Source organism: Lupinus angustifolius, chromosome LG01 (assembly GCF_001865875.1).
Source record: "Lupinus angustifolius cultivar Tanjil chromosome LG01, LupAngTanjil_v1.0, whole genome shotgun sequence".
Taxonomy (NCBI): Eukaryota; Viridiplantae; Streptophyta; class Magnoliopsida; order Fabales; family Fabaceae; genus Lupinus; species Lupinus angustifolius.
Genome location: NC_032009.1, coordinates 33011211 through 33028133, shown reverse-complemented (window position 1 = coordinate 33028133; position 16923 = coordinate 33011211). Strand labels below are relative to the sequence as shown.

Here is a 16923-nt window from a genome sequence, read left to right as displayed (position 1 = left end):
ATGTCTTTTCTGATTTTGACATTGTATATCCAAGGATAGTTTTTAATTAGAGGAAATCATGACAAAAATACTTCTGTAGTAAAAGCAATCATCCCAAATTATATTATAAGGTTTCAATAGCATTTTTGCCAGCTGTTTCTGCAGTCTCAATGGCAAACTCATCGGCAGCTTCACCAGGTTATGCACCTAAGTGTGCATTCTCAATGACATTCTCAGTGACATTATTAACAAGTTGGGCTTGGCCACCAACTTGTGCATTCTCAGTGGCAGCCATTTGTTGTTCATCAGGTTCGTCCCTAAATATTTCACAGGACAGCCTAATGAACGAGACTCACACTTAGTAGGGACTAGTGAGTATTTCATTGGTTGTCCCTAAATATTTCACAAAATCCATTTATATCACTTTGAAATTCTACAACCTAGTTAAAATATGGACGTTATTATGTTATTAGTCTTACAGTATCATTAGCCATGGGCTTGTACTAGTAAAACTACACTGCTTGACCAAATTACTAATATAACCCAACAACCTCACCAAACTTTCTGAAAGCACAATTGTCAACGTTTTCATTATATGGAGTTGTAAATCATTCCTATTATGAGTATTATGTATGCCCCTTGAATCACCAAATCAATGAAACCATAAATGGACTTGTGTTTCCTTGAATAAATCTTGTATTGGACAATTATTGACTCTCAAACAAAAATAATGTAAATCAATGGTGAATGATGTGCTAACAAAACGTATAGGTTTTAACCTCTTATTTAAAATTTTAAAGTTGTCTTAAGAACTAATTTGGCCCAGGCAAAAATCACCCGGTTTCTATCTATCTCTTGCGTATGCACTATCCCTGCAAGAATTCACTTCCAACTGTAGATGTTAGGTTTACATATACTGATTAGTAATTATAATACAAATGAGATGTAACAAAAGTATACATATTGGATAAGATATCGTGTATGTTTCTGCTAGGTGTTGGATTTTAATGAAGAAATAATCAACATTATGTAGTGAAGGATTTGTGTTGCTTAATGTGCCCTGGAATTTAACAAATTTAATCTTTAAAGACTATTATGGTAACAAGTTCATTGGAGAACTAAATTGGTGGCAAATTTAATCTTTGAGGGGTTACGGTAGTAAAATTTATTTGAATGACTAAATTGGTGACAATTGTAATCTTTAAGAAAGTAATATACCGACAATTCTCTTTGTAGGACTAAGTTAGCAACACTGTAATCTTTGGAGTTATCAAATTGATTAATTAACTATAAAACTAATGGTGCTTCTGAGACTTAATTTAAGTAAAGATCATTTAATTATGACAAAGACATCTACACAATTTATTATTATATTTGTTGTCAGCAACTTAGTCTTGTAAGGAATCTTTAAATTAGTCCATGAAAAAATTACCATGTTAGTTCAAAGGTAATTTAATCTTTAACAAAGGGACATGATGACAAATTTATGCTTCAAAAGACTACTACCGTGGAAAATTTCTTTAATAAGTTAGTAGCAAGTTTAATCTTTGAATGACTAAGTTGGTGACAATATAGTATTTGAGGGACTAATATAATTACAAATTTGTTTGAGAAAGAATCAAAATTAACTATTAACTCTTTTAACAAATAATGATAATCAAACACACTCTTACTCACCTAGAGTATCTATTAGTGGTGTTGATGACTGGTTTGAAATTGAAAATTTAAGGATAAAAGAAGTGAAACACTAACGTCACATTATTTATTTTCGATTTTATAATGAAGCAGGGCACAATTATATTGGATTTATCTCATTAGGAATGTAATAAAGTCTATTTCAATTCAATTCAGCTTGATGTTATTCCTTTCAATTTCATACCAGCCTATCATTATCTAAATCATTTGTAAGCTCTATTATGTTCTTCTCATGATTTATTTACTTGTTTTACTTTCATTTCTTTTTACTATTATTTATTTCATTGCCGCTTTCCAAATCAAGTAAAATGTACATAGCTTTTAGCCTCTTATCAATAACTTCTTTATTTTCATATTTGACATAGAGCTTGTTTCGTAAACATATAGTTGTTATGAAGTAAACAAAAAACAAAAGAGATTAAGAAGAAATAAAAGGGAGAAATTGTTCATTTCTCATGCCTCTATTCATGATATAGGAATGCCCATACGTAACAAAGAGATAATTAAAGAAATTAAACACCATTAATATACAATGAAACCTAAATATCCAACATGTAAGTTGTTTCTCATTAATGGAATGAGACTAGGTAAAGAGTAACTTGTATTTTTTACAAGCTATTGAAAAGTGGCACAAAATTGTCAACTTGATAGTAGTCAAAGGAAGACACTGGGCCAAACTACTGGCCGAACAGACAAACCACAAACCAATATTAGTACCAATACATGATTTCGTTTGAAAGTTGGTTTTCGAAGAGTCTAAAACGAAAAGAAAATAAGAAAACTTTTTTTCGATGTTAAAGAATAAAGTGAAAACTTATTATGAAATCTACCTTACCATTCCTTAGTTACTTATAAAAACATTGCATCCCTTAATTTTAAATTGAAAATAAGCATTCCCCAATCCTGGATCCATACAAACCCTTTGGTCAAGTACAAACTATAATGACTCAGCTTGCAGTATTATAACTCTGATTTAATCGACTAATTTAATGTGTAACCATAATAAGCTGAAGTACAAATTATAGTCACTAACATAATATTCAATGGCAATTGTAAACCATCTTCCAAGAACTGAGGAAGAAACAGACAAGTATTATAGCTTGAGATAAATGATATCTTAAGACTATTTAAGACTATCATCATATCTTCAACACTCTTCCATGCAAACTTTTAGTAATAGGGCACGTACCGAGTTGCCCTTGTAAACCTCGGAGCCTTCCTGCAGTATGTTTAATAGAAAATGAGAAAAATGCAAAACATCGATCAAATTCAAAAACAGCTTTGGCATATCAGAGAAATTTAAATGAGGCACATAGCATACCCATATCCATAAGGGGAGTAAAAGTAAGGAGGAGGATATGGCCTCCTGAAGCCATAAGCCATGTAAGGATTGTAGCGCCTAGCACGATGTTGTTTCATTCCCGGAACATTAGTTCTCTTGGGTAGAACCTGAAAAGACATATATCCAAATCATGAAAAGTTTAAAATTACAAAATCAGTAGAATAACTCACGGCTGAATTCAACCCCAAGTTTTGCATAAACTACACAAACAACAGCAATCGAGACAACATACCTTCAATTGACGGCCATGTAATTCAGATTCATTCAGGAGAAGAGCCTCTTGAACAGCTTCAACTTCAACAAATTCCACATATGCAAAACCTTTAGGCTGGCCAAACTTGTCTGTCAGGATGGTGACTCTGTTCACTGTACCACAAGGTTGAAAGTGTTGTTGCACTTCTTCTGGTGTGCATGCATAATCAACCTGTAGAACAAATCAATTGAACAGATCTTCATGCCGATGATGAGCAACAATCATGATAATCCAGAAGGTGCTTAGATAAGATTTGGTTATTATGTATAAAAACAAACCAGACTAGAACTACATCACTTTATATCACATGCATATCCAAGACTCTTGTTCTGGTTAATACTATTTTATCATATTAACCAAATATCTTCAGAAACAACCATTTGAAAAAATAAAAAATTGTAAAAGCTTATTAACATAAAAGCATTAGATCGGAATCGTATAGATCGCTCAGGGCAATTTTTACAAAATTCCAGAACACAAATTCTCTTTTCCTTCAACTATATAATAAATACTTCTTTTTGTCTCTAAAAAGGGAAGACCTCAGAAATCTGAACATAACAGACACAAACATTCTACCCAATAAATCGAACAGACTCTAATCTTTATTCTATTCTTTTAAGATACGGAAGCACACCAACCCTTGTAGAACTCAAAAATTAGAGCATGATTAATATTTTTTCCTACTCAACATAAATTTGTAGTTTCCAACTCCTCAAACATCAGAAGAAACCCAACACTTTTTTTTACTACATAAACAATCAACTCTGATATAACATATGATACCCAAATCCCAAATATATAATAAAACCAAGGAATCCACCCCATCAAAAATAGTTTGCTTATAAAGTATTAACATTTAGTGTCATTTTACAGGCTCCTTAAACCCTAAAGAAACCTTCTTGTGCATTCTACTTTAGTTTCCTCCTCGTGGCAATTTAAAACAGCAACAACCTTTTATAGTCTACAAATTTACCCCAAGGAGCAAGGCCACAATACCTATGTTGTTTGAGACATTAATCAAAGCAATGTTTAATTAATAAGAAAGACATGGAAAATCTAAATGAGAAAACGGAGACACCATAGACCTTATTGCAATCAACAAAAGGGATCTACCACTAAGATAGTGTTCCCAACACTTACAGAATGTTCTTCCAAAAGAACCCACAAGCTCCAGTAGTGAAGTTGAAGCATCTTTAACACATTCCACCATCAGCTGTACCAGATTCAACCATCCCCAAAGGATACCTTTCACAGTTTCCTCAACATACTCTATTTTTCCTTTTTCTTTTGTCATTTTTCTCTCCTTTTCTTTTCTCTTTCAACTTGATTATATTTTTTCTTTTGTAAAATGTTTTCTCATTTGTTTTTCTTTTCAGAGACCTTCATATTTTTTCTCCTCAGTCTTTTTACACTCTATTTTTATATCATATTAAAATTCAAAAGCACAACAACAAATGTTCTCTACCCCCTCTAGTACACACTAAAAAATGTCAATTACATTGGCCCACCCACAAAATACAATGAAAAGAATCCCAGCATTAATATGCAATCTGGGTAATAAGAATAACCCTGCGATCATAGTGAGACATGTCGTCAAAACTTGTCTCTGAAGAATAGCAGTATTTACTCCAGAACACATACAGTTTCAAATAAATTATAATAAGAGGGTCCAATACAAAAATGAATATATATAATTAAGCTCAATCCACTCAACCAAAGTTTATTGAAACCAATTAATAGAATTATTGCATGCTTCAAGACTAGGCCAAATCCATAGACAATGGAGATAGCCAATGAACAGATAGCCTTACTGAGAACAACTCTGTCCACGGTGAAAAACAATTGTAAGAAGTTTCAATTTTCATAATTACCAAAAGTGAAATAAAGGGCAGTGTGACAAAATGGGGGTGGCCCGACGCACGAGGCTTCTACCAGATGGGGTCTAGGTACGTGGCCGTGACCCCACAAGCGGAGAGGCAGTGAGACAGTCAGAGAAGGGTACATGGGAAGGACAAAGATATCCCCAAATTTTAAAATATCCCTTTTAACTTCCAACATAGCATAAGCAAACACAAAGATAAGAAAATATGTGCAGAGGACTCTCGAGTCTCAACAGTATAAAAATTCTCTAAAAATGGCGACCCAATGCAAGAGGCTCCCACTAGTGGGGTCTGGGGAGGATATATGTAAGCAACTTTACCCTGACATGCGAAGAGGTTGTTTCAAGGATTTGAATCAATGACTTTCGAGTCACAAGGTAAGCCACCTTACAGTTGCACCCAGGCACACCCTCTTTATACAAACACTCTAAATGAAAGTAAAAAATAAGGACGTAAAAAATCAGACAATCATATAACATAACACAAAATAGGATGATTCATACATTGCCAACAAAAACAGATCGAGTATCTGACTCCTCCTTGTTTGCCTGAGAAGCAGCAGCAGCAGGATCTACAAAGGAGATTCAATTAAGTTTAAAAGTGAATGATAACAAGGCAAAATAAGTAAAACTAGTTTTCTGTTTAAATAGTAGTAAGGTGATTTGGAAAACAAATACGCTCTACAAATAATACAGACTTCAACATATATATTTAATATCATGTTTTGCCAAAACTCCAACAATTACAATAGATGATATAAGATATAGTAAGGGCCCTTTTGTTTAGGTTTTTTCTTACGTAATTTTTTTTTTAGAAAAAAATCACTTATGACACTTGTATGCTTGTTCGTTTGGGCTTGAATATAAAGGATGATACTACATGGAACAAATCAAAATTCGTGAAATGGTACACAAATGCAAGATATCATTATAGCGTTTTATTAGTCCCATAGATATGTCAATTACACATGAATGCCATTTACCATGCAGCCGTGTTTGTATATTCAAAGTCATTTATCATTCACGTGTAACCATTGTGCCTATGGGGCTGATAAAAGGCAAGAAAGATATTGCATTGATGTGCCACTTTACAAATTTATATTAGTACTGTGATTATTGATCTAGGTCTGTAATTGGCCCAAAGTTCTCACAAACTACAACTTGTTGATTTTGATTAAAACAAATAATTTGAAACAATTTTATTATCAAACTGACATGACTAAACCCTGATTACCGATTGTCATAAAAATAAAATAGGAAAATTGAGCTAAGGTGCAAATTTGATGTTCAATTCTATATAATGCACTAGATCTGAAAAGTTATAATTCTACGCAGGTAAAACGGAACAAGCTAAACAGCTTCACATCATCATTAAACTGTAGAATTTCACAAAAACAAAAAAACAAGCTAGGTCATGAAGATCATTACTAATTAGAATGTTAAAGTTCCACGATGAAAGTGAAAGCTTAAACAAATTTCAATTATCAATAATTATCAATGAGTGAAATATGACTGAATTGATCGCGAGAATGAAAAAGAAATATAACCTTGAACAGAGCCAATTTCTTTGTCGACCTTAGCTTGCATCTCACGGAGAGCGGCGGCTTCGTCTTCCATCTGCTTCAACCGCCGCTTCATCTCGTCAAGCTCCTTCACGGCGGCGGCGTCATCATCGGCGGCAGACATGTCAACGTCAGGATTGTCATGATCTCCTTCGACGTCAGGGATTTCCCCTCCGTACACCTCGTGCTCTTCCTCATCCATATTCTCTTTTCTTCAACTCAACCAACAATGTTTTCTTTTACGTGCACTACACTCACTCGTAGATAGGGCTCCTTCAAGAAGGTTCTAACATGCGGGACAGTAGGGTATTTATGTCCAATAATATTTGTTTTTATTATTTTGAAGAATTAGGACAATATAAATAAATTCTTGTATACCCACCTGAACGTGAGTTTGACTTGACTCGATTCATTTTGATTTCGAGATTTTTTTCTCAATATTAAACCTTCTTTTATGTCTATACATTATTAGCATTATGATCAAAGAGTTTTAAGAAAACTATTTGTATATATGTATTTGATATTGAAGTAAGTTTGGAAAACCTGAAAGACAATTAGATTGGGATGAAGTCCATTTTTTAACCTCAAAGGATTTAGGTTCAAGTTCAGGATTGTGAGAGGTTGATCTTGAACCTGATATTTAGTGATCTTTGGTGTTCTAGCTAAGATATAATTTGATGGGTAAAAAGTATGATGTTATACGAGAGAGTGAAGGTAATGAACTCATATGTTCATATCATATAAAATAAGTAAGTGGGTACCATTTGGTGGGAATTTAAAATTTTGAAAAATTGCAAAAATAAAGTAATTATTAATTATTATCGCACTTCGTAAATGCAAAAAAGAAAAAAAAAGTAGTTAATCCACATTGATTTCCCAAAGTAATGATCAATATAAAAAAAACTAAAATGATAATGTGACAATTAAAATGAGACAATGAGGGTAACTAACAAGCATTTGATTTAGTGGCACAACTAACAAGATAGGTTCAAATATTCAATGTCTCGAAGGTTGGAAGTTATTGAGTAGTCTTAGTACTCAAAGTGAGTTTAATTATTTGGTGATTTACTAGTTAAAACTTATCGACTAGTTTTGGTAATTAGAGTGAATTTAAGTATTGGATGATCTAAACCATAGAGGTTAGCGACTGATCTTGCTATGAAGATTATTTTTTATTATTAACTGATCTAACAGTTAGAACTAACCAACTCGTCCCATTATTTGTAGTTCTCCATTTTAAGAAATAAAAGAAAAACAATCTAATAAAGACTTTAGACGTTTGTTAGACAAACCATTTCATTGATTTGAGTTATTGATAAGATGAAAATTTTGTCCATTTGTTGTTAACCTAATGATTATATATAGAGACTTCTAACATTTTTTTCATATAAGTCATCCATTAGTCATGTTAGTGAATTTAAGTATTGACTTATCCAACACTTAAAAATGGCCAACTAGTCTTATTAGTGGGAGGAGTTTAAGTATTAAGTGGTCCAATGGTTAATGATCATCTCATATTCATCATATGCAACGTACACTACGCCAGAATAGCAAAACAACAACGCTTAAAATCATCATTTAACAACGTTTTTGTGGCGCTTTCTATGTGAACATAATAGTACATAAGGTTATATTCAACAACGTTTTTTGTAGCGCTGTAGAAAGTAGACATTTAACAGCGCTCACTGAAGGAAATGTTGTTAAATGTCTACTTTCTAAATAAGATAATATTTCTCCCAAACATTCTATCAAACACATAACAAACATGTTCAACTCCACCATATTTACAATAGAGTTTTTAAATCACCAACAACTTCAACTACATTGATAAGGGTGAATTTGTAGCATTTGTAATTCTGTTTCATAGCCTTTGTAATTCTGTTTCAGGTAGTTAGGAAATAGGCTATAAATAGCAACTTTTCAAAAAGCAGTTAATAACAGATTTCCATTTTTAGAAAGTTTCCAAAAAACTTCTTCTTCTTCCTTCCTCAACACAAATTCTGTAATTCTTGATTGATTTTAATAAGAAAGTTCGAATTCTTTTCTCAAATCATAGGAATTCCTACGCTTATTCCATTGGATTCATCGATTCATGTATGAATTCCTTGAGTTCTCTTGAACAACCACATCAATTGGTATCTAGAGCTTTTTTTTTCTGGGGGGATGGCAGAGTCCAAGCGTATGCAAGCTGCTGCAAGAGAAATTGAAGAAAGGTTGGAGACACGCCTTTCGGATAAGCTAGAACTACGTCTTGCTGAATTGATAAGCTCAATGCAGAAATCCATGGCAGAATCGGTTAAACAATCACTAACAGGGTCTCAAACAGAGTATGGCATCAGGGGGATCATCATGGCAGAACAAATCAGGCATGGGGAATGGAGATCACCACCACCGTAGTCAAGGTGAACATACTAATAACCACTCATATGCGTGTCACACAAGGCTAGCTAGGATAGAATTTCCTAGATTCAATGGAACCAATGTGAAGGAATGGTTATACCAGTGTGAAACGTATTTCATGGTGGACAACACTCAAGAGGAATTTAAGGTCAAACTAGCCATAATGCACTTTGAAGGTAAAGCCTTGAAGTGGCATCATGCCTATGTAAGGTCAATGTGGGTGAACTCAATACCTACATGGGGTGAGTATGTGAAGACACTACTGGAAAGATTCGGGGATGTTTGTGATGACCCTATGGCAGAATTGATGAAACTTAGGCAGAAGAGCACCATAGTTGAGTATCACGAAGAATTCGATGCCATCATTACAAGGTTGGATCTTTCTGAAGACTATATGCTGAGTTGCTTTCTGGGAGGTTTGAAGAACAATGTACAGATGATGGTACGCATGTTTCAACCCCAAACTGTAAGGAAGGCCTTCACTTTGGCTAAATTGTATGAAGCTGCTAGTCCCACCATCCAGAACCAAGGGAGAGGCAAGAATCCTTCTTTTAGCAATACGGGAGGAAGACCCTTACTCGGTCCTAAACCAGCTTTGCATACTGAAGCAGAGGGTGTGAAAGAAAGGACAAGATTCAATAGAAGTTTGACACCAGCATATATGAATGAGAGGAGGGCAAAAGGGCTCTGTTACTTTTGTGATGAAATGTATACACCATAACATAGCTTGTCCCACAAGAAACTGCAGATTCATCTGTTAGAGGTGGATGAGTTGGAGGATGAGGAGGTTGGGTCTGGTAGGGATCAAGAAACAGTGTTGAGTTCAAGTGAAGAACCACACATTTCGGTTAATGCCTTAACTAGGGTGGCCAATTTTAGTACAATGAGGGTCACGGGGAAGTACAACAAAAAGCCCTTGCATATTTTGATTGATAGTGGCAGCACTCATAACTTTCTTGATAGGCAAGTAGCTGAAAGAATTGGGTGTAGAATTGAAGAATTGCAACCTATCTTAGTTATTGTGGCAGACGGGACAAAAGTACCAATTTCTTCGGTTGTAAGGAACTTTAGTTGGACTCTCCAGCAAATGTACTTTCACTTCAGATATGATGCTGCTTCCACTGGGGTGTTGTGATGTTGTCTTAGGCATTGAGTGGCTAATCACCTTGGGAGACATTACATGGAATTTCAACAAGTTAACCATGGAGTTTTGCCTACAGGGAAGAAGACATGTGCTTAGGGGTGCTACACAACTTGATTGCAAATCTGTTAAGGCTCAACAATTAGAGAAAGCTATGCTAATGGGGTTCCATCTCTCAATGATTCAAATTGGCACTACAGAAGGGGGTCTCTTGCACACTCTAACAACTCATGCTGATGCTAACCAGATTCCTCCTACAATTGAGTGTATCCTACAAGCATATGCTGATGTGTTTGCCAACCCTTCTCAATTGCCACCTGCAAGAGTAGAGCATGATCATAGAATTCATTTAAGGCATAATATGGACCCTGTAAACAAAAGGCCATATCGGTATGCTAAGGAACAGAAGGATGTTATTGAAAAATTGGTCAATGATATGCTCAGTTCAGGAGTAATACAAGCAATAGCCCTTATGCCAGTCCAGTTGTTTTGGTGGGAAAAAAGGATGGTACTTGGAGGCTCTGTGTGGACTACAGGGAGCTAAACAAGGGCACCATCAAGGATAGATTTCCTATTCCCTTGGTTGAGGACCTCATGGATGAGCTACATGGCTCTAGCATCTTTTCTAAGATTGACTTGAGAGCAGGCTACCATCAAGTGAGGATGAGTTCCAATGATGTTCACAAAACAGCTTTTAGAACTCATAGTGGGCACTTTGAATATTTGGTGATGCCCTTTGGCCTAACAAATACTCCTGCTACATTCCAGAACTTGATGAATTTAGTTTTCAAGGAGTTCCTCAGGAAATTTTTGCTTGTCTTTTTTGATGGCATTCTTATCTATAGCAGTACAATAGATGAACATCTTGTACATTTGGAGTTAGTGCTTGCTAAGATGAGAGAACATCAGTTATTTGCTAAGCAATCCAAGTGCTACTTTGGAGTTGGAAGGATGGAGTACTTGGGGCACTTCATATCCAGAGAGGGTGTAGCCACTGATCTAGCCAAGATCAGTGCAGTCCAGAACTGGCCATTACCTCAAACACTAAAACAGTTTAGGGGATTCTTGGGCTTAGCAGGGTACTACAGAAGATTTGTGAAGGGATATGGCACAGTGGCTAAATCACTCACTGAAATGTTAAAAAGGGATAACTTCAAATGGTTTGCTGAAGCCAAATTGACATTCCAGAAGGTGAAGGAGTTGCTAACCACTGCACCTGTGTTGGCTCTGCCTAATTTCACACAACAGTTCACAATTGAAGTAGATGCATCAGGACAAGGAGTTGGTGCTGTGTTGATGCAGGACAAACACCCTATTGCTTATATTAGCAGGATGCTAAATCAACAACAACAATCACTCTCAACATATGAAAAGGAGCTTATAGCTGTGGTTTTTGCAGTCCAAAAATGGAGACACTATCTCTTAAATAAACACTTCATCATCAAGACTGACCATAGGAGCTTGAAATACATGCTGGATCAAAGATTGACCACTGAGTTCCAACAAAAGTGGTTGGTAAAGCTTATGGAGTTTGACTTTTTCATTGAGTACAAACAAGGGAAGTACAATGTAGTAGCTGATGCTCTTTCTCGAATGGAAGGGGTTGAATGTCAAGCAATCTTGGTGTATACTTTGAATTCAGATTTATTAGTGAGGATTCAGGGCACTTGGGTCAATGATGCTAGCTTGCAGAAGATAATACTTTAATTAACATCTGATCCAGCTAAACACAAACACTATTCTTGGAATGGACTCGAACTCAGAAGAAATGGTAAATTGGTGGTGGGTAAGGATGAATCACTCAGGAAGGAATTGTTACAATGGTTTCATGAGGCAGCTTCAGGAGGACATTCTGGAAGAAATGCAACTATCCAGAGGGTTAAAGCAATACTCTATTGGAAGGGGTTAAATAAGGATGTTAAATCCTTCATTCAACAATGCTCTGTCTGCCAGAGGTGTAAGTATGACAATTCTGCTTACCCTGGCCTACTACAACCTTTGCCTATAGCTGAACATGTATGGCAACATATCACTATGGACTTCATTGAAGGGTTACCTATCTCTAATGGCAAGCATGTGATTTGTGTTGTGGTAGATAGGTTGAGTAAGGCTGCTCACTTTATCCAGCTTACTCATCCTTACACAGCTAGCATTGTTGCTCAAGCATTCATGGATAATGTCTTCAAATTACATGGATTTCCAGAATCCATAACCAGTGACAGAGACCTTGTGTTTATCAGCAAGTTTTGGCAGGAGCTTATGGCCTTCCAATGAGTACAATTGCAGCTTTCTACTTCTTACCATCCACAAACAGATGGACAATCTGAGGTTGTCAACAGGTGTTTGGAGACATATCTTCGTTGTATGTGTACAAATACTCCTCAGCAATGGGTATGTTGGTTGCCACTAGCTGAATGGTGGTATAACACTACATTTCACACTTCCATACAAGCAACTCCTTATGAAGTGGTGTATGGTCAACCTCCTCCCACTTACTTGCCTTATTTGCCAGGTGAATCTAAGGTACAATTGGTGGACAGAAGCTTGGCTAAAAGAGAAGAGATGTTGAAGGTGCTTAAGTTTCATCTAAGAAGGGCCCAGGATAGAATGAAACAGTTGGCAGATAAACATATGAGTGATAGGCAATTTCAGGGAGGTGATTTGGTCTATATTAAGCTGCATTCTTACAAGCAAATTTCAGTAGCAGCTAGGAGTAATGAGAAGCTTGCTCCTAAATATTTTGATCCCTTTCCTATACTCAGCAAGGTTGGATCCGTGGCTTACAAAATGCAGATTCCAGAACATGCTAAAATCCACAATGTGTTTCATGTTTCTCAATTGAAAAAGCATGTTGGGCAGGTTATTACTTCCTCAGTTCTTCCTTCTACTACAAGTGTGGGTAATCACGATAAGGAACCAGAGCTCATCCTTGATAGAATCACAGTGAAACGCAGGGGACAACCAGTAACCAAGGTTTTGGTTAAATGGAAGCATCAATTGGTTGAAGATGCTTCATGGGAATTCTATTATGATCTATGTAAAAGATTTCCAGATTTTGATTCTTAAGGACAAGAATGTTCTTATGGGGTGGGCAATGATAAGGGTGAATTTGTAGCATTTGTAATTCTGTGTCATAGCCTTTGTAATTCTGTTTCAGGTAGTTAGGAAATAGGCTATAAACAACAACTTTTCAAAAAGCAATTAATAACAGATTTCCATTTTTAGAAAGTTTCCAAAAAACTTCTTCTTCCTTCCTCAACACAAATTCTGTAATTCTTGATTGATTTTAATAAGAAAGTTCGAATTCTTTTCTCAAATCATAGGAATTCCTACGCTTATTCCATTAGATTCATCGATTCATGTGTGAATTCCTTGAGTTCTCTTGAACAACCACATCAATTAAATCTTAATAAATTCCAATATTATAAAATAACATATGAGTAATGAGATCTTATGCAAATTGTTCATTTTTTCTCCTCCAATATTCACTATAGCCAAAAACCTAGAACACCATAGTTGCATAACTTCACAACAAATAAAGATTATACTATTAGTGAGGAGAGAAATAAATGAGCTAAACTAAGATAACGATTTACCTTATGTTTGAAGAGAAAAACCAAAAATCGATAACTTCACCATAGGTGCATAACTTCACAACAAATAAAGATCACACTATTAGTGAAGAGAGAAATAAATGAGCTAAAATAAGATAACGATTTACCTTATGCTTGAAGAGAAAAACCAAAAATCGATAATTTGCTTAAAGAGAGAAACTGAAAACAAAAGAGAAATAAATGTAAGAAGAAAAGTAAAAGAAATAATAAACTGAGTGATATATATTATTGTGTCAGGTTTTGTTTTTGAATTTGAAAAGATTCTTGCTCACTAAAACAAGCGTTTAACAATGCTGATTAAATAATTGTTGTTAAATATATGAAGTATGACCAATTGTTGTTAAATATATGAAGTATGACCTTTAACAGCGTTTGCTTCAACAAACACTGATAAAGATAACACCTTTAACAACGCTTTCATCAATAAGCGTTGTTAAATATAACACCTTTAACAACACTTATTGGAGAATTACTGTTAAATATATGAAGGATGACATTTAACAGCGCTTGCTTCAACAAGCGCGATTAAAGATAACACCTTTACCAACAATTTCTTCAGTAAGCATAAAGATAACACATTTAGCAAGGCTTATTGAAGAAGTGATGTTAAATATATGAAGTATGACCTTTAACCGTGCTTGTTTTAATAAGCACGGTTAAAGATAATAAAAGATAACACATTTAACGACGTTTTCTTTAATAAGCGCTATTAATTATCTTCCGCCTTACATTTAACAATATTTAACACATAAACGTGGTTGAATATACATTGTTAAATAACAATTCTAATGTAGTAGTAGATGTAAGTATACATTGCTAACAACATATCTAGAGCTCATGTATACTACAAGATCAAATGTCTAATTTTAATCTTGAGAACAACACTTGATAAGAGACACTTACAATAACCAAAAGAAGATTACATATTAGTTTCTATCAAGAAAACATTATATAAATCCACACTATCCTATCCAACACGGAAATTAATTTCTATCAAATTTATTCATAATATAAAAATTACAATTAATGTAATAGTATATAATCTAATAATATATAAGTTAGGCTCCTCTAATATAAATAATGCTTATTATTTAATATGATGAAAAAATGAATTATTAGACTAAAATAATAAATCAACAATACAATTTAATTTAAACTCATGCAAGTAAGATTCTAAAGTGCAAATTACAAATTACACTATTCACAAACTCTTATAGAAATCTTATTTGACTATTTAAGTAATCAAGCTAATATCAAACTCACATAAATAATTAAGGAATTGAAGTCAAATGTTGAGGAATAGTTTGTTTCATTAGAGTCAGTGCAACAGTATCTGTACAAAGCACAACCAACTCACCCAACGACTATTTTTTTTTGTTCTTTCCCCTTTCATTATCACTAATTTTCATTCATGGTTAAAATTAAAATCTAAGATTTTAAAAACGCCAAATGGCTCCTTTTACGGGTAAAAACACCTAACAGTGATGTGCCACTGTCACACAAGCACAAGGCATTACACTAAGCTACTTTTGTTTGGGAGGGAAACACACATGTTGATAATGTCACTCTAATAAAGTAATAATACAATTAAAATTTGGTCAAAATTTGATGGTGGAGTAAGACTTATCTATTCTTATCTTGTTCTAAATATTGTTTAAATTATTTTTGAACTCAACTCTAAACTCAAAGCTAACCTCATCTTATATAATATTGACTGAACTAACCATTCAAATTGATACTCGATTAATCAATGAAAAATTAGATAATTAATGATACTTGAAACTAAATTTTATATAAAGTGAAATATGCACATATAAAACATCATGAATAAGTGATCATACAACAATTCATACTGAGTCATGCCTATTACCTCTAAGAATGATCAAATATAATTTTTTAACTCAAAAGGTGACCCTAAATTTGATGAAAAGCAAACATATACGGGCGGGCCCTATCACGATCAGCAAAAACAGAGGAAGCTGTAGAGTCACTCACCATACTTTAAATAGAAAACAAAGATACATAGTTGAAAAAAAAAATTGAGTGCTCTTATATCCAACAAAAAAGGAAAAGAGCACTGTTACCTTTGACAAGATACAAAGTGGTTTTACTGTTAGTGCACACGTTCAATCTTGTCCTATATAGGAAAGTGGGAAATTAAGTTGTGAAATGGGAAGTGGTTATTGGCAAGGGTATACTGCTAGTTTTACTTACAAAAAAGGTGGATAATTAGAAACTAGTGAATCAAGAGCAAAAGGAGGTATAATAAAGAAGAGTAGTGTTAGTTGAGAAAAACAAGAGATAGATGAGAAAGATGTATTTGGTATTGATGTTAAAGTAAGTACATGGAAGAGTAATGTTTCTATTTATAGCCAATGCCAACTAACTATCATCTAAAAATAGTAAAACTATATAAACTGAAAACTGATTTACAAATCTAAAGTAATTGACTTACACAAACTGAATTACAACTAATTCTTCAACACTCTTCCTTAATTCAGTTTTGCTTAATCATTTCTAGCCCCATCTTCTTCCTTAAAACTTCAAATCTTTCCTTCTTTAAGGGCTTGGTTAGTATATCAGCTACTTGGTTTTCTGAATTGCAGAAAACCAATTCAATCTTCCCTTGCTTACTTGTTCCCTTATGTAGTGGAACCTGGTTTCAATATGTTTGCTTCTACCATGAGCAACAAGATTCATTGCCAAGCTTATTGCTGATTTATTGTCTACCATCAGCTGCAATTTCTCCTCTGATTTGAGCTTCAATTCTGTCATGAGAGCACTCAACCACACAGCTTGACATGCACTCATGCTAGCTGCAATATACTCAACTTCACATGAGGACAAGGCTACCACATCCTGCTTCTTGGAACACCAACTTATAGGAGCAGTTCCTAGCAAGAAAAGATAAACAGTTGTACTCTTCCTATCAACTTTGTCTCCACACCAATCTGCATCAGAGAATCCAATCAAATTGATGTTGTTTCTGCTGCTGTTAGCATCAACCTTAGTAGGATACAAAATTCCATAGCCCAAGGTTCCTTTTAGGTATCTCAAT

General features: G+C 34.5%; 1 protein-coding gene across 1 annotated transcript; it reads right to left on the bottom strand.

Moving 5' to 3' along the window:
• Positions 2633-6981, bottom strand: LOC109361229 (polyadenylate-binding protein 2-like). The gene is made up of 5 exons (XM_019606616.1): positions 6696-6981; positions 5653-5720; positions 3249-3440; positions 2996-3123; positions 2633-2893 (listed from the first exon to the last, which is right to left on the bottom strand). The coding sequence occupies exons 1-5, from the start codon at positions 6910-6912 to the stop codon at positions 2845-2847; spliced, it is 654 nt and encodes a 217-aa protein (XP_019462161.1). The 5' UTR covers positions 6913-6981; the 3' UTR covers positions 2633-2844.

Coding starts and splice junctions, on each gene's coding strand:
- LOC109361229 (XM_019606616.1), bottom strand. CDS start 6,912: ATGGATGAGGAAGAGCACGAGGTGTACGGAGGGGAAATCCCTGACGTC. Junction 5,721..6,695: donor AGAAATTGGCTCTGTTCAAG/GTTATATTTCTT, acceptor TCTCCTTTGTAG/ATCCTGCTGCTGCTGCTTCT. Junction 2,894..2,995: donor TACTCCCCTTATGGATATGG/GTATGCTATGTG, acceptor AACATACTGCAG/GAAGGCTCCGAGGTTTACAA.